Source organism: Mus caroli, chromosome 7 (assembly GCF_900094665.2).
Source record: "Mus caroli chromosome 7, CAROLI_EIJ_v1.1, whole genome shotgun sequence".
NCBI classification, from domain to species: Eukaryota; Metazoa; Chordata; class Mammalia; order Rodentia; family Muridae; genus Mus; species Mus caroli.
The window spans coordinates 95,613,099-95,639,778 of NC_034576.1; the positions used below are offsets into that span (position 1 = coordinate 95,613,099).

At 36.8% G+C, this 26,680-nt stretch overlaps 1 protein-coding gene across 2 annotated transcripts; it reads right to left on the reverse strand.

Moving 5' to 3' along the window:
- Nucleotides 1-1,079: 1,079 nt before the first annotated feature.
- On the reverse strand, nt 1,080-26,680 carry Pcf11 (PCF11 cleavage and polyadenylation factor subunit). Of its 2 annotated transcripts, none has more exons than XM_021166809.2 (16): nt 26,139-26,680; nt 22,416-22,541; nt 20,642-20,830; nt 20,136-20,330; nt 17,599-18,716; nt 16,455-16,635; nt 15,869-16,352; nt 13,779-15,337; nt 10,821-10,920; nt 7,101-7,220; nt 6,555-6,660; nt 5,296-5,479; nt 4,315-4,470; nt 3,793-3,885; nt 3,357-3,392; nt 1,080-2,142 (listed from the first exon to the last, which is right to left on the reverse strand). In XM_021166809.2, exons 1-16 carry the CDS (start codon nt 26,328-26,330, stop codon nt 1,927-1,929), a joined length of 5,055 nt encoding a protein of 1,684 aa, XP_021022468.1. In that variant the 5' UTR covers nt 26,331-26,680; the 3' UTR covers nt 1,080-1,926. The 2 variants fall into 2 exon arrangements, with proteins under 2 accessions (XP_021022468.1, XP_021022469.1); XM_021166810.2 differs by having other exon boundaries at nt 16,262-16,352; nt 26,139-26,678.

A 26,680-nucleotide genomic window follows, 5' to 3' on the forward strand; every position in this document is an offset into this window, starting at 1 on the left:
TTGGTGCTGAATGGAGAATTAATGTTAAGGTTTTGGTTTTTAATGTATATGGGAGTTTGGTTTTCTTACGAAAATTTACTGTGTGTGTGCCTGATACCCTTGGAGACAAAGATTCCCTGGAACTGTAAATAGAAATTGAGGTGTGTATATGTTGTGAATCAAACTGGGATCCTGTGGAAGAACAGCCTGTACTCTTTAACTGTTGAGCCATCTCTCCAACCCTTTCAGATTAACATTTAGTAAACTCTTTAAAATTGTAGTCATTTGTTGTTGGGGAAAACCTTGATACAGGACATTGCTTTCATTTAAAATGTCTAGTATTGCCTCAGAATCATTTTAATACAGACTCCTTAGTGTGAACAAGAAACTGATTTAGTCTCTTAAAAATCACTAGGGTTTAACCATATGTAAATTTTTGAAATAATGCTGGAAAGAGCTCAACAGTTAAAGAACACAGGCTGCTCTTGCAGAAAAAAAAAAAAAAAACAAAGTCTGGGTCTCAGTGCCCACACACAACTCACTACTGGCTGCAACTCCAGTTCCACTGGACCGAATGCCTTTTTCTAGCATCCTTGAGTACCAGGTACACCGGTGATGCACAGACACATTGAAAACAAACAAACAAACAAAAAAAAAAAACACTTTTAAACTGTTTCAACCCTAACTCTCCAGTGATAAGCCTAACAATGTTCATTCCATTCCTAGTTATACTGTAATACCACTTCTATAAATTATTCCTTTAAAATTCTCCAATACTTTTTGATATGCTTGTTTCAGTGTTAACATTTATCTTAGTTAAAGACAAAACCAGGTTTCACACTGTACTTTTGGAGTTGCTCAATTTTATTCACAAACCAGAGTACCCTTTAGTGCTATAATCAAAGAAATCACATGAAGAAAGCCTTCCAACTCCCACAAAAAAAATTCACAAGTTTTAATACTGTATATGTATCTTCTATAAATGGAATAATAATCATATCTGGGAGTATGGCTCATAACTGTCACTGCACTCATGTTTTAAAACACACATTAAACATAAGGGTCACATTATAAGGTCACTCAAGAAATACAAACCAAGATTGTTCATCATTCAGTTTATTACATGTATGAATATTAACATCTCATGTTACCCATCTAATTCAATCAAAACCAACAAAGAAAAAAGTTAACCATGTTTTTCATATGAACATTCTTATACAGAATCCCTGTAACTTAAAATAGAAATGTGTTCATCTGCAATTAAATTGACAATTTTAAAAATATTTTCTAAAAAGTAAAATCACTTTTAGTACTTAAATATATTTGTTAGTTGCTTGATGGCATCAGTGTCCAAGTTTAAATAAGCCTTACTGTTTCATTACATACTTTCCAAAAGTGGACATTGTGGATGACTCTAACTGGAGATACATATCTATATGTAAGCACACATGTCCTTTTTGTTTTTTTATCTTGCTTTTCTATTTGAGAAAAACTAAGTTTGAAACTTTGCTGCATTAAGTCCCAGGAAGCTACTAGAAAAAAAAACCATGTTAAGATTGCTGTTCAGTTCCATTCTTGCCCAATAAAAGTATAGAAACACTGTCTTTATTTGATGGTGTGCATAAATATTACACTCCATGGATAGCAAAAATATTTTTTATTTATAATTTACAGTTCACAAGTGAAAATTGTACATTTGTACACATACAATTTCATTTTGTTACATTTGCACTCATCTACAGAACTTTCACACAACAAGCACCTGAAACTGTGCAGGCAGTAGGAAATGCAAATACTAAAATGTATTTATTAACCAAATGATAGCTGAAGGCCCTGCCACAGCTAGACAATTAATATAGATATGTCTATATATACATAAAAAAATTCTTCACCTAGATCCAACAGCAGCTTTTGTTAAAAAAGAAAAGCATACCTTTCTCATTTTATTTAAACTGACTCAACTGTATCACTTTCTGTTTTAATTTCAGTGGGTGTTGCTACACTTTCTTCTGAACAAGCTGGTGGGGCATCAATTTGTTCTTCCTTAACTTTGGGACTTTCACAGGGTTCTTGCAATTCGTTTTTGACAATGTTCAACATAATGTTCAAAGGGTTTTCAACTGGTGTCTTGCTGGGAGATGGTGTGCAATCAAATGAAGATGTCTACAAAATGAAAATCCCTATAAGTACTAATGAAGGTTCAAATCATATTAAGTAACAATTATGTTTAAGAGTTCAAACAAAGGACTACCACATCCAATTACAATGCTTGCTTCCCACAAGCTAACACTGTTCAGTATGTACTCAGCAAGAAAGTACATTAACTTTGATACCACTAAAAGAAGTCAGAGAGGCGTCAGTAGTTAAATGTTATACAACAGCAGGCAATCCTTTCTTAACTTTGTGAGTCTTGTTATGTGAATGTTAAATAGTCTTTTGAGATTTCTTAAAATCCCTGCATCAGAAATACTCTAGGAAACACTAGTCTTCCAGTTACCTAAATATGTATTAAAATCTGTATCAAAGCAGTGTCATGAGTAGTCCACATGTTCCACTGGTTTAGAAAGGTCAAAGTAGAGATAATTGGATTTCTAGGGCTACTAGACTGGCATGTTGCCAATTTTATATAAGTCATCATTTAAAGTGTATTATGAGAGCTGGAAAGATGACTCAGTGGATAAAATGAAAGCTGACCATGCAAATGTAAGGGCCTGAGTTCAAATCTCCAGAACACACAAAATTTGGATACATAAGAGAATCCCTGGGAACTTGTAGAACGGCTAGCCTGGTACAATCACAAAAGAAGAGAGACTCATGAAAGGTTAAGGACTAACTAACACCCAAGGTTGTCTTCTGACCTCCGCATGTGTTTTGTGGTACATATTCAACTTGTATTCACATACATTAAACTACAGACACAAATTTCTATTTATTTACAGTGTTGCTATGTGGTCTTGGCTATTCTGGAACTATGTAGACCAGGTTGGTCTCAAATTCTAAAGATCCTCCTGCCTCTCAAGTCCTGTCATTAAAAGGTATGTGCCACCAATGCCTAGCCTAACAATTTTCAAAATATCATCCCTCTAGTAAGTAAGTAGACATAAGAAAAAAATTAGTTCTTTCCAGACCCCTAAAAATTTTTGCCCATCATAATCCTTTAGTTTTCTACTTTTCTCTGCCTAGTGGTCCAATAAAAGTTAAAAAGATTCAAGTAAACAAAGCAAGAAATATAAAAACATTACTACGGATTTTAATTTGTATTTTATCAGTGATAAATCAAGTACAACAGAGCCTATCTAATGCCAATATTTAATAAACAACCTACTAACTTTAAAAAAAATTAAAGTAAAAACATACAATACCCAAAAAGAACTTACATTTTGATAATCTTCATAACATGATGGATGGTAAATCTGAAGAGGGAAAAAAATAGCTATTACATGCATGATCATTTGTAATATGTTATTCTAATTTCTTTAATTTTTAAATCAAAAGGATAAAATTTATTTGGTCCAAAAAAATTAGTAAAATCTAAACATTTAACCATACCTATCTCTTTTAAACTTGGCTTTGTACAGTTATAATGCCTAGCTTTATTTTCAAGAGAATAACAGTTCTGATCGTTAACTATAGTGTAGTTAGAAAATCTAGTTGAGTCTAGCATCAGCCTCATATGGTTGCTAGAATCCCTCTAAAGGAAACGCTGACTACTGAAAGTCCAGAATTTTTTTTTACAAACCAAACCCAGAAAGGATTATGAATCATCTTTAAAAGGGTGAGTTACTCGAAACATGCTCATTAACACTTTCTTACCTTCCCATCTACTCTAATAGCATTTTTTAAGTGCCATTCTTCCTCCTCTTCATCCCAGTACTGTTCAAATTGTTCTTGACAGATTTCACAACTCTGAAATAGAATCATATAAAATGAAATTTACATTGTTCATTAAGATAAAAACCTTTTCAAGTAAAATTTTAAAAATACAGATTTTTAAGGAATGTTCAATAGTTTTATGGATTGTTGCAGCCTTTTACAAAAAGGTTATTTAGTAGCATTTCACTATGTTAGCCACTAATGGCATCCAACCCAAATTGGTCATGAAACAGCCAAGATTTTGTTTTGTTATTTTAAAAAGCTTACAAGAAATCCTTTTATATTTGCTTACAATATTGTCTCATGTACCCTAGGCTGGCATCCAAGTCTATACGCAGGGCCTGGTCTTGAACCCTGATCCACTGTGCTACCATGCCAGGGATAAAGCATAAGTGTTTATGACTTAAAAGGATGTGACTTTAACACTGTCAAAGACAGGGAATTGAAACACCTTTCTATTACCTCAACTGCTCCAGCTGGTCCAGCAGGTACACTTTGGAACTCCTTTTCTTTAGCAGCCTCCTGAGTTTTAAGGACAACCTCTTCATGAACCTTTTCAAAAAACTGGCTTTTTGCACGTTCTTCCAGATCAGCTATTTCTTCAAATTCTATCCAATCCTTAAGAGGAAATGATGTAAAAGATTACGTTAATTTCTGTCCACACTTTTACACACTTTGTCATAACTGTAATCACTTTAAAGTTATGGGTTCATTTTCATACAATATGCTCTGATGTTATTTTAATATACTTGTTTTCTTTGAGCCCTATAACTAATCTTTTTTTTTTTTTCTTTCTGACAGGGTCTTATTATGTAGCCCAGCCGTCAATCATGTAGCCACGCTTGGCCTACTGGCAGTCTTCCAGCCACCAAATCAGGCAGTGACTGAGAGATCTTAATGCTAACTTCCTATAAACTCTAAGATACCATTAACTTAAGATAAACCACAATTTTTCATTTATATTTAATTTTGGAACTGGAGAGATGGCTTAGCAGTTAAGAGCATTTATTGCTCTTGTGGGACCATGGGTCAGTTCCACTAACATGGTAGCTCACAACCATCTGTTAACTCCAGTTCCAAGGGATCCAACACCCTCTTTTGGCCTCCTCAAGCACTATATACATAAGTGCATTCTACTTTAAAGAATAGCTAAAAGTTCCCACAAATACTAAACAAAAATTAGAAATGTACATATTTTTAAAAGATCTATGGGTACAGGAAGATCTATGCTCCAAGGAAGCTGGAAGTGTCAGATCTCATAAAGCTTGAAGTGCAGCAAAGATGCTCATACACAAAAAAACCATTAATCTAAAACCCAAAAAGAATCTATTTTCCATGGATCAAGTTTTATTCAGAAAGTTCATAACTTCCAGCAACTATTTAAACATATACTTCAGAATATAAATGACATCTAGATAACTAAGAGGCATATGGATTACTTACTGTTAGACTGTAGTACCAACGTCTATGAGTGACTTTTCTGCTAACATCTTTCTCAGTTCTATTTTGCCGATAATGCCAATCCAAGTGATCTGCATAAACATCTGTCTGGGATGTCGTAAACCTCATTCCACAAGAGTAACATTGAATCCCAGTGTACAGCCGGTTTATAACACTGTCATAACGTCTATTTCAAGGAAAAAAAAAGTTTTAAGACATGACAGTGGCTAAAAAAATACTTAAGTTTTCTATATCTTAACAGGAATCAAACCAAGAATGATCTATGTAAAATTTACTGTCTTACTGATCCTTTTTACTTTAGCTTTGGTTAAATGTGAAACATGGAGCCTATTTTCTTATTTATAAATTTGCCTTGGTTACTTTACTTACTCCCTTTTGGCTAAAAATGGAATAACACTATAGGCTAACAAGGCAACAGCAATTCAACTGCTTAGTATGAAGTTACTATCAATATAGAGAAGACATGATTAGTAGAAAGATAGGGCAAGAGATCTCACCTCCCTACAATATTAATGTTTTGAATAAATCAAATGTCCTATTCCAGTTTAAAAAACAGTTAAAAGTTATAAGTAATAAAATAGTATGCTGAACAAGAAATAGAAAATTATTTTAAAGATTTTCTATATATGGGCACATGGATGCAGGTGCCCAAAGAGGATAGAGATGTCAGGTCCCAAGGAGCTGGAGGTGCAAGAGGTTATGAACCACCTGATGTGGATGCTTGGAATCCAACTCAGAGATTCTGGAAAAACAGTATATTCTCTTAACCACTGAGTCATCTCTCTAGCTCCTAATGTTTACGTTCTATTTACAGTTTTCCTTGCTATCTACAAGTAGAGCATGATGGCTCACACTTGTAATCCCAGTATTCAGAGTTCAGCTCAGGCTAACAAGACATCTCAAGAAAGAAAGAAGAAAATGAAAATAAAAAATAAATATAAAAAGTACGAAATAAAGCCATGAATAACTATTAGTGCGTAACATTTAAACTTGAGCAGCAGATCAAAGGTAGGATTCAAGCCACTGTTATCTGAATGATTGTCATAGATAAAAAGTACTTGTCACAAAAGCTTCATGGTATGAGTTCAACCCCCAGAAACCACAATGGAAGGAGAGAACCAACTCCCAAAACTTGCCCTCTAGCCTACACAAACACAATAACATGCATGCATGCACCTCCACTCACACACAGAAGGTCAGAACAATGTACATTAATGATTAAAATGTAAAACATCACATACTGCTTCAATTCTTCAATTGTGAAATTAGTAAGATCTGGAACATCTTGATCTTCATTCTGATCCTCCTCCTCCTCAGGGGGAGGCTGAGCAACAGCCTCGTTTACCTCTGCAGTTGAGAAGATTCATTTTTCAATACTATATTCTGTTCTGTTCTTTAGAGTCAAACACTGGTTACAAGCATACAGAAATCTAGTATGTAAGTGTGTTTGCTACGTTTACTGGCAAAGGAACCTAAAAAAAATTTAAAATCTTGTTTCCTTAACATTCAAATTATTTTCAAACACCAAATTAATAGATGGAACTAGTAAAAATCAGTACATGATATTTGTAGTAATGTTAACTAAAACAGTGGGCCAGGAGGATAGTTCAATCTTTTGAAATTGTTAACAATCTCACTATTAAAAACTATACTTGTTTTTCAAAAGACACCAAAAGGTATACTAATTTATTCAAGAGTAGAACTTTACAATAACTTATTAGTCCTCATAATAATAGTATCTCTGACTTAATTAAGCTTGGTGTATATAAATATACAGCCATACTCACGTGCTGTAGCTGAATCAGGCTGTGACAATTTGAGAATTCCTGTTTTTAGCAGTTTTGAAAACAATTCGTTTACATCCACCTGACTGAGATGATTATCAGGATATGCCTTAGGAAGACCGCCTTATTAAAAAAAAAAAAATTCTTAATAGAACATAAAGACTCATACTATTTCTTCAAAGTTACAGCTTTCTTCAAGATATTCCAACAACAACAAACCTTTTTATGATAGGTTTAATTATTTTAAAAGCTCAGGTTTTCTTTTTGGCTGACAAATCATTACTTGAAAAATATTCCAGGATAAATACTAAAGTACTTAGAGTATTTTACAATAAAAATGTATGTGTGTGTGTATACATATATATATACACACACACACACATATATATATATATACACATACACATATTTATATTTTAAAAGTTACTTAAGCTAAAATTATTTAAATTTTAAATTATCAAATTTATTAATTTAACTTATTAAGTAATATATTTAAATAATTTTTATATATTTACATTTTTAAAGGTGGTATTACTTTGTCACTTTATCACTTTATTTTCATACCAAATAAAAGCAGGATTCAAAGAACAATAAGCCTCATGATTCTTCTATGCATGCAGCACCGTGTCTAAGACCAACTTCTACCTTTCTGTTTCACTAGCCCTGATCTAACCACCTCAAAAAGTAGTTCTCCAAGGATTAAATATTGAAGCATCTCTTTTAAAAGCTCAAAGCCAAAGGTGTAGTGCTGCTGACTGTTGCTCCCTGGCATGATAAACCAGAGAAATGATTCATGAAAGGGTATGAGCCCTGAAGCACAGGACACCTAGCCCCAATATTTGTTGAGCTGGCCTTGCAAAGGAATTCAAACCATTGCTAAACATTATCAACTTTATCAAAGCCTTAACAAATTGAGTAAGACAAAAATCTTCTCAAACCCCATTACTTTGTTAGCACTATGCTAATAACTAAGCCTTTAACTCATTTGTAAAAACAGGACAGCAGGTAGGCAGAAAAGTGCTTACCTAGCAAACTCAAAAGGCCCTAGTTTGGGTTCTAGCACCATTTGAAAAAGTGTATTTTATCAGTCATGGTGGTGCATCCTCTTAATGCCCAGGACTCAGGAAGCAGAAGCAGGCAGATCTGTTAAGAGGCCAGCCTGGTCTACATATGTTATAGTCCAGCCAGGACTACATAGTGAGATCCTATGTGAAAATTAATATTTTAGTGTTTACCACTGTTAACTATCTGCCTACACCTCCAGGAAAAAATTCTATTAACTGTTCCACTGAATGGCAGAATCAACTTGTATCCATAATACATATAGTCCTACCTTTGACCATTACATATATCCAACAGTGTGTGTATGTATATATATGTATATGTATATATATTATATATGCATGTATGTATAAAACATATATATATGTATAAAACATATATACATATGCGTGTATATATAAATTAATTAATTAACTGTCTATTCAACTTAAATATCTGAATGAAGGAGTAAGTTTGCCTCAATATTTACAATGGCATTTACACAAGTTCAACATTTGTATTCCACTAGAATAAGATATTTATATGTATGCCTAAGGGGGATAATTAGCTATTCATTTGTTTGGAAGTATCCAAGTTCTGCAGTGATAAAGAACATTGATACTAATTTCTGGAATTGTAGCTAGAAATTCTACTTTCTAATTGTGAGACGTGAAGTAGTTGCTTATTGCGGCCTAAACTTTTACTGCTTATAAAAGAGGAATAATAGTTCCCTGCCTGAGGTTGACATGAGGGTTAAATAAATAGTATCTGTAAGGCAATGAGGTGTTATTTGACACAATATACAGTACTTATGGGGGAAGAACATGTGACATACTAAAAGTTCTTTAAAGGATGAAGCTTACACTAAATTCCTCCTAGCACAAAGCCTTACATGAAATGCAGCAAATGAACAAGAAAAGAACTACAGAAGGACTTTTTTTTTACTTTCAATTAAAGAATATTAAGAGAATCTTAAAGACAGCTTCCTAATAATAGTTCATACTTTTTGAAGGAAAAAGCAGAACTTAAGAAAAATACATATAAGGCCTCGTCCAATATTCTCAACCCAGGGAACAAACTTGTCAATTCGTCTGCAACAAGGCTCTTCTTACATGATTATATATATATATATATATATATGTGTGTGTGTGTGTGTGTGTGTGTGTATGTGTGTGTGTAAAACGCAACATTCTAAAAACTAGAAAAAAGTATAGTTTTTAAACTTTATGCCATTAACCTCAACATGACAAACTTTTTCTAAAGAATTATTTTATTTGTATGTATAGACACATGTGTACAAGTGTCCATAGAGGCCAGTACATATGTGTGTGTCTGTATGTGTGTGTACACATACGTATAAAGATATGTGCACACATGCACAAGTACCCATAGAGACCAGAGGTACAGGATCTCCCTGTAACGCAAGCTACATAGGTCCCCTACAAAAGCTGAATATAGTCTTATATTCTAAGCCATCTCTACATCCCCAACAAATTCTTTACTCAACCAGAAAAAGTAGTTTCTAAAGAAAAATATAATCATGACACTTAAAACACATCTCATTTTTTGCATTTAAATTTTAAGAAATTAATATTTCTTCCAAGAAATACTGACACTACTATCTCCTTTTAAAGAGGAAAACTGAACGAGGACACTTGTTTATGCTTGACCCAGCCACAACTATATAATAGATGGGAGAGGGCGTTTTGCTAACTAACCCTAATTATCCATCTAGAAATTAAAAGAAATTAAATTCAAACGGACAGAATTTTAAGAACTAACTCATAAAATATAGCTTCATTAAAATTTCCTTAGTTTGTAAGTTATGATAATTCTTTAAAACTTTGATAAGTCAGTAACAATTTCATGTTAAAAGTATTCTTTGGAGGGGGTTGTGGTTTTGGTTGTGCCTTTTGTTTGGGAGATTTTTATGTGTGGTATGGGTGCTTGGGATGGAACTCAAGGCTTTGTACATGCTAGGCAAGTGCTCTGTGCACAAGCTACTTTCTAGCACCAAAATATGCTTCTGAAACAGCTTAGAAATGTTTTGTTTGGCTTGAACCCAGGGCTTCATGCATGCTGTACTCTGATTTAGAAACTAGAACAAGTATCACAGCAGTATATAATATATATATGCATACACACAAATATATATATTTCCCATTTACCACAAAGTAAAATTAATTTTAAAATCCATTATTATTATTCACTCTAAAATAACAAAAATTCCTACTGGGAGACCTGGCTAAGAAATTAGGGTTGTTTTCTATTCATCCACCCATTAAAAGTTTTCAAATGAATCATTTTCTGAGGTGGTATCCCCCCCGTATTTATGTTTACTGATCATAGCACACACTCAAAAAAGCTACAAATACCAACTAAAGTTTCTGCAATTTATAATTTTCTTCACCCTAACACAACAAAATTCCTCTAGCCAACCTCCACTCAAAAGACTTCTTTCCCTCTTGATTACACTCTGTATGTCCAATTTAATTATCTCTAGCTGTAAAACAAGTTTGCATGACCATAGGTCAACAACATAAACTCAGAGGATAAAAACACTTTAGCCAGATTAAATTTCTATAAATTGAACACAAACTCTCAAAAATGCCATTTTCTAAACTAACAGATATTAAACAAAAGTTATGTCTTGAAAATATCACACAGTGCAAAAGTACATACCTGAAGGATTTTGAATAAAAGCCCCAGGATTCTGTGGATGAACTGGTAAAAACTGTTGTCCTTGGCCAAACGCTACTGGCTGAGCAACACCAGTCAGAACCTTTAAGATAAATGCTAATTTTAAAAACATTCTTTCTAAAAATTTCTAATCACATTCTATCACATACAAATGTCCTAAGGCCCAGGTCAATGGTGATAAAGATTTAAAAAGTAACAACTGCTGTACTTCCACAAACTTTAGTAGCTTCTGTTTCAGAGTTATAAGGAAATGAGACTAAGTTAAAACTTCCTTTAAGTGAGAAAGAGCATTAGAATACAGAGGTAGGACTCTGAATTTCAGGGTAGTGTAGTCTACAGAGAGAGTTTCAGGACAGCCAGGGCTACAGAGAAACTCTGAGGGTGGGGAATAATGAGGGGAGACTTCCTTAAAAGAAATCATGTGTTTATGCTATACAAGTCACTTTACGCTGAGGCTGCTTTTCCTTATTTCACAAAGAGCTGCTAGTTAGCAAAGTTGAAGTCAGAATTCCTAACTTTGGCTTTTTTCCACTCAAAAGTTTGTTTCAGCCAGGTATGATTGCACATAACTATAATCCCAGGAAATGGTAACTTGGGAGCTGAGGCAAGAGAACTGCAAATTTAAGGCCATCCTGAGTTATGCTAACAAGACCATGTCTTGAAAAAAAAAGCAAAGAAAAATATGCAGCAATGTGAACTTCAAGTTTTGAGTAAGGTTATAGCTGAGTTCAAAGTACAAAAGTCATCAAAGGGAATAAAGAAACCAAACAGCTGGGGATGGTAGCTCACATCTATAATCCCAGCAGTTGAGAGATTAAGACAGGCATAGACTATAAAGTTTGAGGTCTGGACACCTTGAACTACAAATTTGAGACCTTACTTACAAAAAACAAATATAAGAGTGTAGGCCTTAAACTATGGCTTCTATCACTGCTGAGAGTCTCTGAGTTTCAAGCTACAGAACCATAAGAAGATAAAGATTACAATAAAGTAATAAAATAAGTAATGTAGTAACATACAAATTTGGTATTTTGGATTTAGTTATATAAATCTTTTATTCTATTATTATTTTATATATTAAATCATTCCTGAATCTTGTTCACTATCCTTGTGACACCTCAATGGTGCAGAACACACACACACAAACCCATTTGATACATCACACACACACACAAAAAAAAAGGCTAAAAACACCATTAAACAACATCTGGTAATAATAGTATCATTTCTACATAATTGAGTTCCAGATCATATGAAGCTACACAGAAAGACTCTGTCTCAAAAACAAACAAACAAGCTGGAGTTGGCTCAGTGGTTTGAGAGAACTGGCTGCTCTCACCAAGAACCTGGGTTGGTTCACAGCACCGCCTTGGTGGCTCACAACCACCTGTCATTCCAGTTCCAGGGAAAATCTGATGCCTTCTTCTGGACTCCAGTGTAACTACCCACACGTGCTATACATACATACATGCAGGAAAACATTCATACACATAGAACACAACAAATAAATCTTAAAGAAAAAAAAAGTATGCAGAATAAAGCCAAGGATGGTTAAACAGGCCTGTAAACAGGCTAAGACAGGAGAACTGAGACTTCAAGGGCAACCTGAGCTACACAACAAGCTCTACTCAGCTTGAGCTACAAATGAGACTCTTTTAAAACAACAAAAAATGCCCAAGTATACGGACGGATGACTGCACACATTCATATGTATCATATCAGAAGGCAGGTAGCAAGTTTGCCATGTGGACTTTAATATCAAGCAATTTTATACAACTAGAGTACCTAAAAAATGTGATGAAAATAGAAAATTAAAAATTATAAAAGTATATACAACTTCATTTTTTAACTCAGACTAAGGAAATTCTTGGTTAAAACATTCAAAGCGAACTGGCTCTAATGATTTCTTCTAAACAAATGAGTGCTCAACAGCTGTCCAGGGCAATGGAGGTTATTAAAACATATTAGCATAACAAAACAAAAAAGAATTCAACAAAAAAATGTGCAGTGAAGCCAGCAAGATAGCTCAGTGGTGAAATGTGCCTGCCATCAAGCCTGATGATCCCTGGTGCCCACATGGGTAGGAGAAAAGTGCTTCCCACAAGTTGACCTTGACCTCACCATGGCACATATGCATACCAACACACACAAACACACAAAAATACAATTAATAAAAAAACAGTTTAGTGGCTATCAGTAGAGTGCTTGCCTATCTCACACAAAGCCCTTGTTTAACCCCCAGCACTGGGAACAATGGGAACGCCTGTAGTTCCAGCACTCCATAGGTGGAGACAGGAGACTCAAGTTCAAAGTCACCCACTGGTACACAGAGCTCGATACCAGTCAATGCTAAATGAGACCTTTTCAAAAAAAAAAAAAAGGGGGGGGGNGCTGAAAAGATGCTATTGTTGTTAGAAGTACTTTCTGTTCTGCTCTTCCAGAGTACCTAAGTTCAGGTCCCAGCATACATATGAAACAGCCCACAGGAGCTCCAGTGCCCTGTGTCTGGCCTGTAAGTTACCTGGACACCCTTGAAAAGATAGGCACATAGCACATAAATTATGATCTTTTGAAAATAAAATAAGTGCACATATTCCATTAGAGAGAAGGAAACTGAAACGATTAAAAGCTACAATCATTTTGAGTTTAAGTGGCAAACATCAACTCCAAAAAAAAACTCTCATCTCACTTTCCTAATACTCAGGTGTTACATTAAGAACTTATTCCATAAAGTACATTCTTAAAGCTTTTCCCAAATACTAAAAACATTAAAAAAAAAAAAAAAAAGAAGAAGAAAGAAAAAAGAAAAGAAAAAAATTTAAGTCAACCTTGAAAATTAACCTACACAGACAGAATTTGAGAGCAGCCTAGACTGCAAATCGGTACTAAAAGTTTACTTACCTACATAATTAATACAATTTTAGAACTGGAGCAGCTTACCTGTTGAGATGCCTGAATATTTCCTACTGATATTGGTGTAGGCAAATTGCCAAAGTTTCCAAACTGAGAACTCTGAAGATTCTTTTCATCAAAATAGTGTCCAGAAGCTCTGTTAATGGGATTTGGGAAATTCTGAGTCCCAGGGCCATGTGGTCCATTAAAATTTGGTCCTTGAGGTGTATCAAATATTTGTTCATGTCTTTGGAACTGTAATCCTTGAGATGGAACATTAAAAGCATTGCTAGGTGGATCATTATATGGGCCAGAATGATTGAAAGATTCAATCCTTTGTGAAGGATGATTGTCAAATCGAGTTCCTTGTAGACCAAGAGGAATATCAAATCTTGATGCTTGCTGGTGTTGTGGCCCATCAAATCTTTGAGGTACACCATCAAATCTTGGTTGAACCTGCTGTCCAGGTGGTCCATCAAACCTCTGTGGACCTGGCTGACCAGTTCTTTCAAATCTAGGACCTGGCTGGCCATGTAATCCATCAAATCTTGGCAAAAGTGATGGTTGACCTGGCTGTCCATCAAACCTTAAAGAGTGACAACCTTCAAATCTAGGACCACCTTGACCCAGAGGCCCTTCAATTCTCAGGCCACCTCCTGGTACAGGACCTTCAAACCTCATTCCACCTCCTTGTTGAACTATAGGTCCTTCAAACCTGATCCCAACCCCTGGTTGACCATGTGGTCCCTCAAACCTAAGGTTCCCACCTAGTTGATTATGTCCTTCAAATCTCAGACCAGCTACAGACTGACCATGGGGACCCTCAAACCTCATTCCAACTCCTTGCTGTAGCAAAGGGCCCTCAAATCTGATACCACCACCACCACCTGGCTGACCATGAGGCCCATCAAACCTAATTGCAGCCCCTGATGGACCATGACCCCCTTCAAATCTAAGTCCTCCTACAGGCTGACCTCGAGGATTATCAAATCTAAGACTGCCCACAGGCTGTCCATGAGGTCCCTCAAACCTGAGACCACCCACAGGTTGACCACGATGTCCTTCAAACCTGAGACCACCCACAGGCTGACCCCCTGGTCCTTCAAATCGTAAACCACCTGTAGATCCCTCAAACCTCAAACTAGGTGAACCTTCAAATCGAAAACCACCTCCTCCTCCTTGACCAATTGGCCCTTCAAACCGCAGAGGTGTTCCTACTGGTCCTGGAGGACCTTCAAATCTCAAAGGACACCCACCTCCTAACTGACCTTGTGGTCCTTCAAATCTCATAGGGCCTCCTCCCCCCATTTGTCCTGGTGACCCATCAAACCGAAGAGAACCTGGTGTAGGAGGTCCATCAATTCTAGGGCTTAATTTATTAGGTCCTTCAAAAATCATCTTGGCTGGGCCATCTCTCGTCACAGATGGCCTACCAGGTCCATCAAATAATGGTCGGTCTTCAGCTAGAGCTGTAAGTCGCTGATTTGTATCAAGGCCAGCAAATCTTGATGCTGGGCCATCTACAAATGGTTTATCTGAATCTTCATATCTAGGTCGCTTAAGTGGAAAACGATCATTGAATGGTGATCTCTGTTCCTCTCGTACACCTTTCAAAAAGAAAAATATACATTTTCACTAAAGTGACTTTACATCCACTTATCTCTATTTCTTAGAGTTATCTAAAACTTGTCCAAAGATAGATTATCTCACTATATTAGTGGGTAGGGAAGAGACAGCAGCAACAGTTAAGAAGATGCCCTTTTGATTCAGATACACCTAGCATTAAAAAATTCCCATCCTGTCAAGGTACTTGTCATTTCACTTTGAGAGCAAATTACTTAACATCTCTAGTTTTGTTTCCTATGTGTAAAAACTAGAATACATATTCCCTTGGGTTTTGTGGATTTAACCAAATTAAATATTTAGAAAATAAAACCTAGTGAAGTCCCTAATATAACTTCATAAATTATTAACTAGGTCCCTTCCCTTTCTATGGAAAAAGGCAACAAAACAGAGATACACACACATATACACAAAGTTAGTCAGAACAGTGATAAAATCCAGCCCCACTTAGCTTGTTCATTTTCCCTTCACTGCTGTGTGATTCAATAGGCATAATCTCATTTAACTTTTTCTACCTTTAGCAGAGACTTGCTCGTCATGTCTTCTCCGGCCCTCATGGGGTGAAAGATTCTCAGCATAAGTACGACTCCCAGATATAGGAGAAGGACGTCTTGCTCTTTCACTAAATTGTTCTTTTCTGTCAAACTGTGCTCCACTATTCCTACTTGCATGTTTACTTTTGGATGGCTCACATTCTATTCCAGACAACAAGGCATCAGTCAAAGGGTAGTCAAAAATATCAGGATCTAAGAGATCAAGTCTTGGAAATGAATGCTGAACCTGTGTCCTTTTCAGTTTTGCTTTATGTTCATAGTAGGTTAATTCAGCATCAGATAAGAGAGGTTTCTTTTTTAATCCACCTTTATTTTCTTCTTTAGGACTATCCCGTACATTGCATCTATGTTTACCTTCTTGATACTGAAATAGCTGTCGAATTTGATGCACAACAACAAGGAACTCATCCTGTGTAATTTCACCAGATGCTAAACGTTCACTCGTCTGCATAGGGATAATAAAACAAAATTAAGTATCTTAAATATAAAAAATACCAAAAAACTAAGTAAAGTAAAATAACTACACGAAATTAATGATAGTCACTACCTTTTGAAGCAATTCTCTTTTGCTTGCAAGAGTTAACTCTTTAGGAATTTGAAGATTGGCATCTACACTTAATCGGTGCTGCTGCTTTGGGGCTCGAGGTGACAAGATTCCTTTAGTGCTTGACCAGCTCTCCCTATGCCTTAGATGAGGAGGTTTACTATGTTCATCACCCTGCTGTAAGCTGAAACCACAAAAGCAGTATTACTTCAAAGCGTTTACTTTAAAAATATAACTCCCAGACTGTACTTAAGGATACTTTAAAGATCTGGTTAAATAAAATAGGAATATAAAGTTCTTCTGAAAAATTTGAAAAAAGCAAACCAAATAGCGTTAGGATTTCTGATTCTTTTTTTTTTTTTGGTTTTTCGAGACAGGGTTTCTCTTTATAGCTCTGGCTGTCCTGGGGCNCNCTTTGTAGACCAGGCTGGCCTCGAACTCAGAAATCCGCCTGCCTCTGCCTCCCGAGTGCTGGGATTAAAGGCGTGCGCCACCACGCCCAGCTAGGATTTCTGATTCTTAAGAGTTTAAAGATTTGATTCAGAAGACTAGGTTTGATGCTAAGTTTGACCCCAGCAGCAGTACTACCAACACACACACACATACACACACCCATTAAAAAAGAAAAGAAAAAGAAAACAAGCTGATGGAGTAGAATCATGGATTCAAAGACAGAGTATAGCTAGGCCCTGTCAAAAAATACCAACAATTAAAAACAAAAAACAAGCAACTGTGATTCTTGCATATAAACATAAACAAGCATATAAACATATACAAGCATATAAACATAAACAAGCTGATGAGCAAACCTTTCTAAACTCTCATGTCTCTAATGAAATATAAAGTATTTAACCCACTGAGTTGTGTTTAACCACTAGAAATATAATTCTAACATCCAACTAGTACCTAAAGTAACACTACCTTTGAATTGCATATGGTAAAGGCAGGAAAGAAAGATCACACCTCTAACCCCAGCATTCAGGAGGCTTAAGTAGTAAGACTATCAGTAGACGGAGGCTAGCCTGCACTATTTACTGAGTGAGTTTAGGCTAGCCTGACAATACCATTGAGCCTTGCCTTAATAAAGTAAAAATATCAAAACAAAAATCATACATTTCTTATTTTACCAAAAACATCAGCAACATACCTTTTATTTTCTTCCCAACCAGATTTCCATCTTTTGGCAGACTTAGAGCTTTGCCAATTCTCTATATTCTCCTTTGGGTCACCACCTGACTTCATAGAATGTTGACCTGCAGTTTCTTGAGGCCGGTCCTCATCCATCTTTTTCAGTCGTCTGGGATCTCTAACATCCTGCTTAGCACTTCTCTTAGTATTTCTTTCTTCCCTGGAAGGTGGTGGGAATTCTTCCATATGTGACTGTTTTAGTCCTGACTGACGCATCTTTCCAGCTTTGGGTGCCAAACTGGGAGACATACTTCTTTGCCTTCGTTTGGGTGACCGTCTATCTCTTCTCTTTGGGGAATGTATAATTGGTGACCGAGACTTAGGTGACCTTGATCTTGATCTCTTTCTAGTACTTGATCTCCCTGGTTTTGTCCCCTGTTTTTCCAATTCTTCTGTAACCATGTCTTGTTTTTGGACAATGCCATTTATGATTTTACTTCTACTTCCAATCAACCTGTGTTCAGATGATTTCATGTGCTCATCTTTATCCTTCTTTTCTGCAGTTTTTCTCTTTTCTTTTACATCTTCATCTTTGCCCTCAGCTTTATCCTGAAGATGCTTCTTTAATCGTGGATCTCTCTTACTCATATCAGACAACCTCAAACTTTCAGAGTCTTGATTTTTCAAGTCTTTTGTGTGGGATAATTTGTTTTTCAAAGGTGATGGTGATTTAGACTTAGATTTGGATTTAGAATCTAACTGGTCAAGTTCTTTCTTGGGTATTCTTTCACCTGATTTACTTTTTTCTTGTTTGGATGAATTTAGCTTTTCAGAGGGTACATTCTTACTTGTTTTAATATCAGACTGGTTTATTGTGTTCATTACAAATTCTTTCCTATGACTCTGCTCTTTGCCATGGGAAGAATGTTGGCTCATCCTGTTAAGACGGGGATCCCGGTTAGTTCCTTTCAAGTCTTGCATTTGTAAGGACGGACCCGCTCGGCTTTTGTCAGATTGTACAGAGACCTGATGGGGAGTTTTAACAGCCATTGTGGGAATTTGTGGAACATGTAATTTAGACGGCACTGATCCAGGACCCAAGTTGGCTGTTTCCTGCTGAACACTCAGAGATACCGCCTGAAATACAAAATACTCATGTTACTGCTCATGGAGACAGCTTTATCTCCTTGTCATTATATAGACTATACTACAACACTTCCAAATATCCATTTGCTTAAGACTGTATTAACGCTACATACTTTTGGGGTGGAAAGGGGGAGAAAAAAGGGGTTAAGAGTTTTACTATATAACCTTGGCAAGCCTGGAACTCACACAGAGAGAGTTCTGCCTATCTCTAGCTCCCAGTGCTGGAATTAAAGACATGTCGCCAAGCATGGCAATATTCTATTTTTAACGTATGAATATAATGAAGAGTCCAAAACATAAATGACCTTACTTCTTACAAACCCTTTATATTTTAGAATATAATTTCTAATACATAAGAAAATAACAATTCCTCAAAACTATCCATGATTCTAAACCAGACTGAAGCTCAAAACAGTAACATGACTAAACTCCAACTGCTCTGCAGAAGACAGAATCATTCTAATTAAACTTTGTTATAAAATGGTTCCTCTCAAAATGTTAATGAACTTAAAATTCTGTCCTCCTGCACCTCAATCTCAAACAAACTTAGACACTAAGTACAAATTACCGTCTTCCATGAGCACAAACATGTACACTCGGGTTTCTCTATATTTTTGATGACTTTTGTAAACTTTTAGAAATCTGATTTCTTCATGAATATTAAAGATATTCACCACAATACACCATCTTAGAACTGAAATATTTAAACCGTATTAAAAACAGAGGTAAAAACAAAACTATAGTGCTAATCTGTTAAGAGTAGTATTTCATTTCCTAGCGTTTTGAGACATGCTGCCCAGACGGGCCTCAAACTTGCTAAGTCACTAACAATGACCTTGAAGTTCTGATTCTCCTGCCTCTTATTCCCAACTACTAGAATTACAGACTTGTGCCATCAAACCTGGTTCTGTGTGGTAATAGGGACCCCAGTACTGATTCCAGTACGTGTGTGTGTGTGTGTGTGTGTGTGTATGTGTATATATTGTACTGGATATTTGCGATTATGGATAATAGTAAGATAAAGTTGATTAATTTTTAGTTGACATATATACATGTATATATATATATACATGTATATATATATATATATATACACACACACAATATATATACACACACAACATATACTATATATATATACACATACACACTACATATATACATACACTATGTGTGTGTGCGCATACACACACACACACACATTTGTAGCCTAAGACAGCAATCTACCAGAACATATTAAGAAAAAGCACACAATTCATAATCAAGTGTTTTTTAATAAGGATATAAAAATTTGTCTGAACCAGTAACATTTTTAAAGTAGAGAAAAAAACAAATCAATAAAATATTCAAATAACTATTTCCCTATCAGAGTATAGTTAAAGACTTAAATATCAAATTTCCCCTACTTACCAGTTGTGCCTTGGCTTGTTCTAACTCAAGCTCCAGCTTTTTCTGCTGAAGTTCTAACAACTGTTTTTGTTTTGCCAGTAACTGCTGCCTTATTAGTTGTTCTTGGGTAAGATTCTTTTGTATATCAGGTACAATGGGAGGAGTGGAGATACTGGGGGAACTGACCACTGTGCCAGGTGTTGAAGGCTCATCAGGCTATAAGAAAAAAAAAAAATACTTTTTAAGCAAAACATTTATCTAGAACTGCCAAAGGTCAACTAAAAATTATCAACTTTACCTTACTATTATCCATAATCGCAAATATCCGATACAAAAGTTTGCAAAAAAAAAAAAAAGCTTAGGGATTTAAAATGCCAATGTTATACAAAAGGTATGATGATTACACAGACACATTTATGACCTTTTCAATCTAAACTGATTCTAGTTTTGCTTTTTGGAAAGTTTACTTAGTTAGCACTTGATAGTCAAATTGTACTACCATATACATCGTTCATATAAAGACTTACCGATTTATTTAAAAATTTGGGATTCACATGGATGCTAGATGTATTCACATTAGGAGGCAGAGGTTTAATAGGCCAAGCAGGATCTAATGAATTCACTCTGACATCCAAGGCATAAAGTTTCTTCAAAGGGAATATTTCATCCCATGTGGAACGTAATTTAAATAAACTTTTTCTAGTATTTTCATCCACCTAAAACAACAGAATAATTCTCTGGCTTGTTAAGTTACTATAGAATGTTATATATTTTAAGTATAAAGCTACTTGCCAATTCATTATATCCACTTTTACATAAATATCACAAAGACTTATTAAAGGCAGGTTTGATCACTGAAGTTAACAAAATTAGTTCTCAAAGACATCAGAAAAGTGATTATCTAATAGACTTAAGCAAGCAACCAGGCGACTTTCTATCTTCTTAAAAGCTTAAGTTCCCACACTGTAGGGCTCCTCATGAGCTGAGCGAAAGCATAAGCAGAAGCTGGTTTACTGATGGTTGATGTTTTTTAAGTTACTTGCTAGTAGCATATAGTTAGAAAGAGAAAATTATCCTAACAACCAAATGCAATACACTATGACTATTATCCTTGAACTACTACTTTGGGGACAAAAGATATCCTCATAATTTTAATTCACAAAATCCTAGGCAAGAATGGGCATTATATATCTTGCCTGTTCACACTGTCATGTATATAAGGAGATTTTTTAGAAAGCAGAAAAATCCAGTAATTAATAAGACAGGTTTTTTAACTTTAGCCCTATATCTATATTCATGTTGTTAAGAGACTGTATTTACAAGGTCACTTTTATGAACTGTAATAAAACTAGATTCAGTAAAAGTAAGATACCAAAACCCCAAATAACTGGAACATACTGAAATTTAAACCAGGTTAAGTTCCCCTAAATTAATTATTACAAAGTAGGCTGTCCTTAGCCTCCAGTGATTAGTACTTAGCAAAGATCAAATATTCATACCACTGACACTTTTTAGTATCTGAAATATAGCTCCCCAAACTATTCCTCTATATACTATTTCTTTTCTATCCACTTAAATAACCCTACTCCCCAGTTCTACCATTCAGACACTTGGTACTTTCTATAACAAGTTTTAAAATATAACATCAACTACGTTGTTAGGAATCTTTAAAATAAATATCTTCAAGGGCCCTACTGCTCAGTGTGAATTACTTCAGAAAACACCTCCTGCTAACCAAACAACCAGCTAAAATGTCACAATGGAATGTACAATTTCTAGCTATGAACACTAACAAGCATTTCTCTCAAGCACTAAAGAGGAATTAAAGTATTTCCAGAATAACTTAAAGCAATCAACTGGTCCAACATTCACACACCCCTGAAAGTTTAACTTTAACTTTAACAAGGTAGCAACTCTAAAGGACATCTTGGGGAAAAGACTTAATAGGAACCAGGAAGGCTCACGCTTCCTACTCCCTCACACTATTTAAACTACAAGACTAGGCACTCTGGAAGCTAGCTTTATGTCCATATTCTACAAAGAACTTCACAGAACCAAAACATTTCAAAAACACACAATTATAATTAAGGTATATTCAAATCTTGAATGGATTAAACAGTATCCATTTTAATATTCTAACAAAAAAAACTTGCATTTGCCACTTTCCTTGAAAAGGCACTTTACAGTAAATGTCCAAAACAATGAAACATTCCACCACCCAAGAAAACCCAACACGAGACCAGTATTTATTTAATCTGGAACACATTTAAAAATTTTTCAAATGTTTCTAAATATAGATACCTTTTCAAACACACAAATAAATGTTGCAACTAGATTTTTAGTAAAGGCAGTGAGATATTCTCTTCCAACATTTTTCACGATAGAATCCATAAGGTACATAACTGGAAGCTTCTCTGAGGAAGGAGCCTGAAGTATAAAAAAGAAACTGAGAAGTTTAGTATAGTGAATTACCACCAAAAAAAATTAACTTTTAAGTGTTTTTAAGCCTACAATACAGACCTCTAGCTTTGTTGGTACAAAATGCTTTTGATGTTAACTTTATAAGCCTTTAAAGTGTTCAAAAGTACTTGTTTCTTAAAATGTTTTAGTTGTGCATAAAAAAAAAAAAAAAGCTCAGAACTATCAAGAGGAAAAACCATTATCTCTAGTACTTAACATAAATTTGTTTGCACTTGGTAGTGTTCAAAGTGGCAATAAAAGGAGAGGGAAAAATATTTTCTGTAATCCAAGTGTCAGCTTGGGGATCTGTGTTTATGTTGTACCTTGAATCAATCAAATACTCTGATAGATGCCCTGGTTTCACTGGATAATTTTATATGTTAAAGTCTATAAAGCTTTGTTGTTACCTATAAAATCATCAAGATTACTTTTCTACAATCCAAATAATGAACTTAAACACACTTCACATACGAAGTCAACGGCAAGACGTTTAAACCTTGCACACAAACATGCAGAAGTGCAAGCTTGTTACTGATACAAGAAAAACTGGATAGAGGAGCCGCTGAGTCATGTAAGTCAGGTTCAACTGGACTGGAAACCTGGATGTCCTGAAGATTTTCTTCACAGCATGGACTGTCGTCGAAATAGTTCTCCTCTTACATGCACAAACCAAGGACTCTAAATTTGTGCTGAGCCAGTGTGGTGATGCTGATAAAGGTAGCAGCCCTTCCAGGGTAAGGTTGCCCCAGTTGAACTGCAAAGCCTACCCACCACTGGCTTTTACAGCAAGGAACAGCAAGCTTCCAGAAAGCATCAGCAGGTTCACAGACTTGTTGAGGAGCACTAACACACATGCCATACAAGCTGTTAACTGACTCCACAGGAGTACCCACGATTTAAGGACACAAAACTTAGGTGAACCCCCAATTACCCACCCCATGTGTACATGAATCTAACTGAACACTTACCCAGAGCTACCTGTAGCTAGGGCAAGCTCACACTTCTGGGGTATGCAATGCCATACTTCATAAAACAAACTGCCCTGACAAGTGTGTGGAAATGCTCTTGCTTCTGTTATCACCCTTACAACCGAAGTTGACTAAAGAAATGTTTGAGTAATTCTGTATTAAAAAAAAAACTTATGTGCTAGTAAAGGGTTCACAAAGCCACTGTGTGGGGGCAAACTATTAAGTACCAACATGTCAAATGTTTTTTTGGTGTGTCTTCACCTTATGTCTTGTTTTATACCATTTAAGAAATCATTGCACTTAAATAGGCTCTTTTACCACCATAATCTGTTCAATAGGCTACTGTTTTATTGTACAAGTGAAGTCCTTCCATGTAATATCCCTTTTCCTACTGTTATGAGAAGACTGAAATTAGGTGTGAGTCCATTAGTTTAGTATTGCTGAGATGCTAAAGAGTAAGGACACAAACATATACTCCCAGAAGCATTTAAACCAAGCCAGTTGCTACCAGATAATGTCGAGCCCTCCCCTCACCCCCAACCCAGATTAAGAGTCTTTTCCCAAAGTGACTTTTACATCTTCCACTTAGTCTGGCTTTACAAAATTAACCAGGAAACATGTGCCCAAAAACTTTGAGCTGACTTGAAAAAGTAGTCCACCTATTTTCACCACTTTGTGTAACAAAATACACAAATACAAGTTTTATGTGGTCAATATATTCTGCATAAAGTTTTCAGTTCTCCAAGGTCTTGTAGGTCCATTTTAAAACCAGCAAGAAGCTGTCTCCTTTGAATGCAATCTGAGCTGCTAAATATTAAGTGCCGTGAATACCAAAACCCAAAATATAGTATGAAAACTTTTGTTCTTATAAATCCAAGTGCTGTTCTTTTTTTAAAGGTATTTAATGTTAAGTCTTCAACAAGGAAAAAAAAGGTATATTTTCTCTGCCAACATGTATGTAGTTATTAACAAAAAGTTGGGTATGAGGAGCGCTTCCTTCTTAAACCTCATACTACTTTTAAAAACCAGCTGCTTCACAGGCATTCGACAGGAAAAGGTGAAGACTTGTTTTAGCTGTCAAAATGAACACGATAAATTTGCTGGGCCCTTAAAGAAAAACAAAAAAAACAAAAACAAAAAAAAAAACCTTTTCCCCCTCTTTAAATTAAGGTTTGAAAGGACCACGTGAAACCGTGTATCTTGTGAACTGATTTACCCAAAAGAGTGGATGGACCTAAAGAAGAATGAACCCAAGTCACTTAAAGACTTTTGTTTAAAACACACAACCACAAAAGTAAAAATTCTTGGAAACAGATTCTACACCTTACAAAGGTAAATAAAAAAGACAAATACATATTTTATATGTTTTATTCACAAATTTTATAATACCAGTCACACATTTCAAAACCATTTATTAGAGTCAGACCACTCAGTTGTACACTAGACAGAAACCGTCTCTAAACAATATATTGGTGGTTGTTGTTAAAGTGGCCTTTTAAAAGGGGTTCACTCTGCTAAAAGGAGGCTCATCCTGATAATTGCAATCACTAACAACTAGAGAAAAAAACTAAACCTTAAGTACAAGCTTGAAAAGTAACTTAAAACGTATTAATTGGGAAGCGGTTAAGACTCAATATAAACTAAGTTTAACAGTAACTTTACTTAAATAACATATCGCTCCCACATGAATCCACAGAAGAGGAAGACCAGAGGGAAAACAGAAGGTAGCAAAGGACCACTTCGGTCAAGGGGTGAAGAAAAGCAAGCCTTCACTATCAGGGAAGGGAGAAAACGAGAATAGGAAAAGGAGGGACTGAATTTTTCAAAGAAACTTCAAGTATTTGTTACCCACTGGGCCAATTCTCCACCTACAGGTTGGATAAGATCTCCCCCACACACCCAAACCCCATCCTCAGCCCAATTTTCCTACCATTGGGGCAAAATCAGACCCTCCGAGAGGAGAATAAAAGTTTGATCCTACAGCCCCCACCCCAAAATGGGGCTGACGGGTGAGAGCAGCTGCCTGGCTGGCAGGGAATGGGTTCTCTCCTCTCTTCCCTTTCGCATCATGTGCTTTGCAGGCGCCATGTTGAGCTAACAGGCCGCTGCTCCACTCGGGGCCAATTCCCTATACCCAACCCACCGACAGCTCGCTCCCAGGTCCCCCTTCACCTCCTTCCAACCCACAGAGCACAATTCCCCAAAAAGGACACTGAGGGAAAGCCCCTCCCCACCTTCCCAAGGGCTTAAGATGGTTTGTTTTTTAACTCTTTCGCTCCCCAAACACCAACTGCCTCTAAGTATTTCCCCCCTCCGAAAGACTGTCCCCGATGCGTGCGAGCGTGGGGACGTAGTCAGAGGTGGCCTAAATAGGGAGTTGGTAAGCGGAAATGGGGCTCCACCCTGCATCCTCCCCGCTCCCTCCCGAAAGAGGCCCACGCTCCCAGCCGGGGCCAAAGACCAAGCCCGAGTCGGGGGTGGGGGGTTGGAGAGGAGGAACTCCGTCCCCCTTCGGATGGAAGCGAGACCTGGGATGAGGCTGACACTAAAATCAAGGAGTATTAGAAGAATAGGAGGCTGCGGGGTGTATAAAAACCTTGGCGGTTTGGGCCTCGATGAGAGAGACGATCTCCTTGGCGAAGGGCAGGTTCTCCTCGGCTAGAATGGTCAGCATATTGATGTGCGGTTTGCTATTGAAGGTCAGGTCTTCCAGCGACGACTGATAATCCCGACAGGCGTCCTCCCGGGCCCCCGCAGCCCCGGCCTCCGCCGGCGTCTGCTCTGACATTGCGCCGCGGCCCCCCTCCGAGGTCCGCCGCCGCCGAAGCTGAAGCCGCTCGACACCCCGCCTCCCTTCCGACGCCTCGGCCTCGCTCCCCGGGTCTCCGGCGGCTGCGGCTTCACCACATGCTGACCACGGAGGGGGGATGGGGGACGACCCAGGGGGAACCTCGGGGAAGAAACGCCGCAGCCTCACGGGGAATCTCCGTCCGCTTCCAGCCGCCGCCGGGGCTTCTTTCTCCACAGACACAAAATGGCGGCGGCACTGGCGGCTCCAGCTCCGAAAATGTCTGTGTTCCCAACCGCTGCGTCGTGCGAAATGAACTAGGGGAGGGGAAATGTGCGGTAAAGGGGCGG

Coding starts and splice junctions, on each gene's coding strand:
- Pcf11 (XM_021166809.2), bottom strand. CDS start 26,330: ATGTCAGAGCAGACGCCGGCGGAGGCCGGGGCTGCGGGGGCCCGGGAG. Junction 7,221..10,820: donor TTTTATTCAAAATCCTTCAG/GTATGTACTTTT, acceptor TTTTTTAATAAG/GCGGTCTTCCTAAGGCATAT. Junction 4,471..5,295: donor GTTGGTACTACAGTCTAACA/GTAAGTAATCCA, acceptor TTTCCTCTTAAG/GATTGGATAGAATTTGAAGA.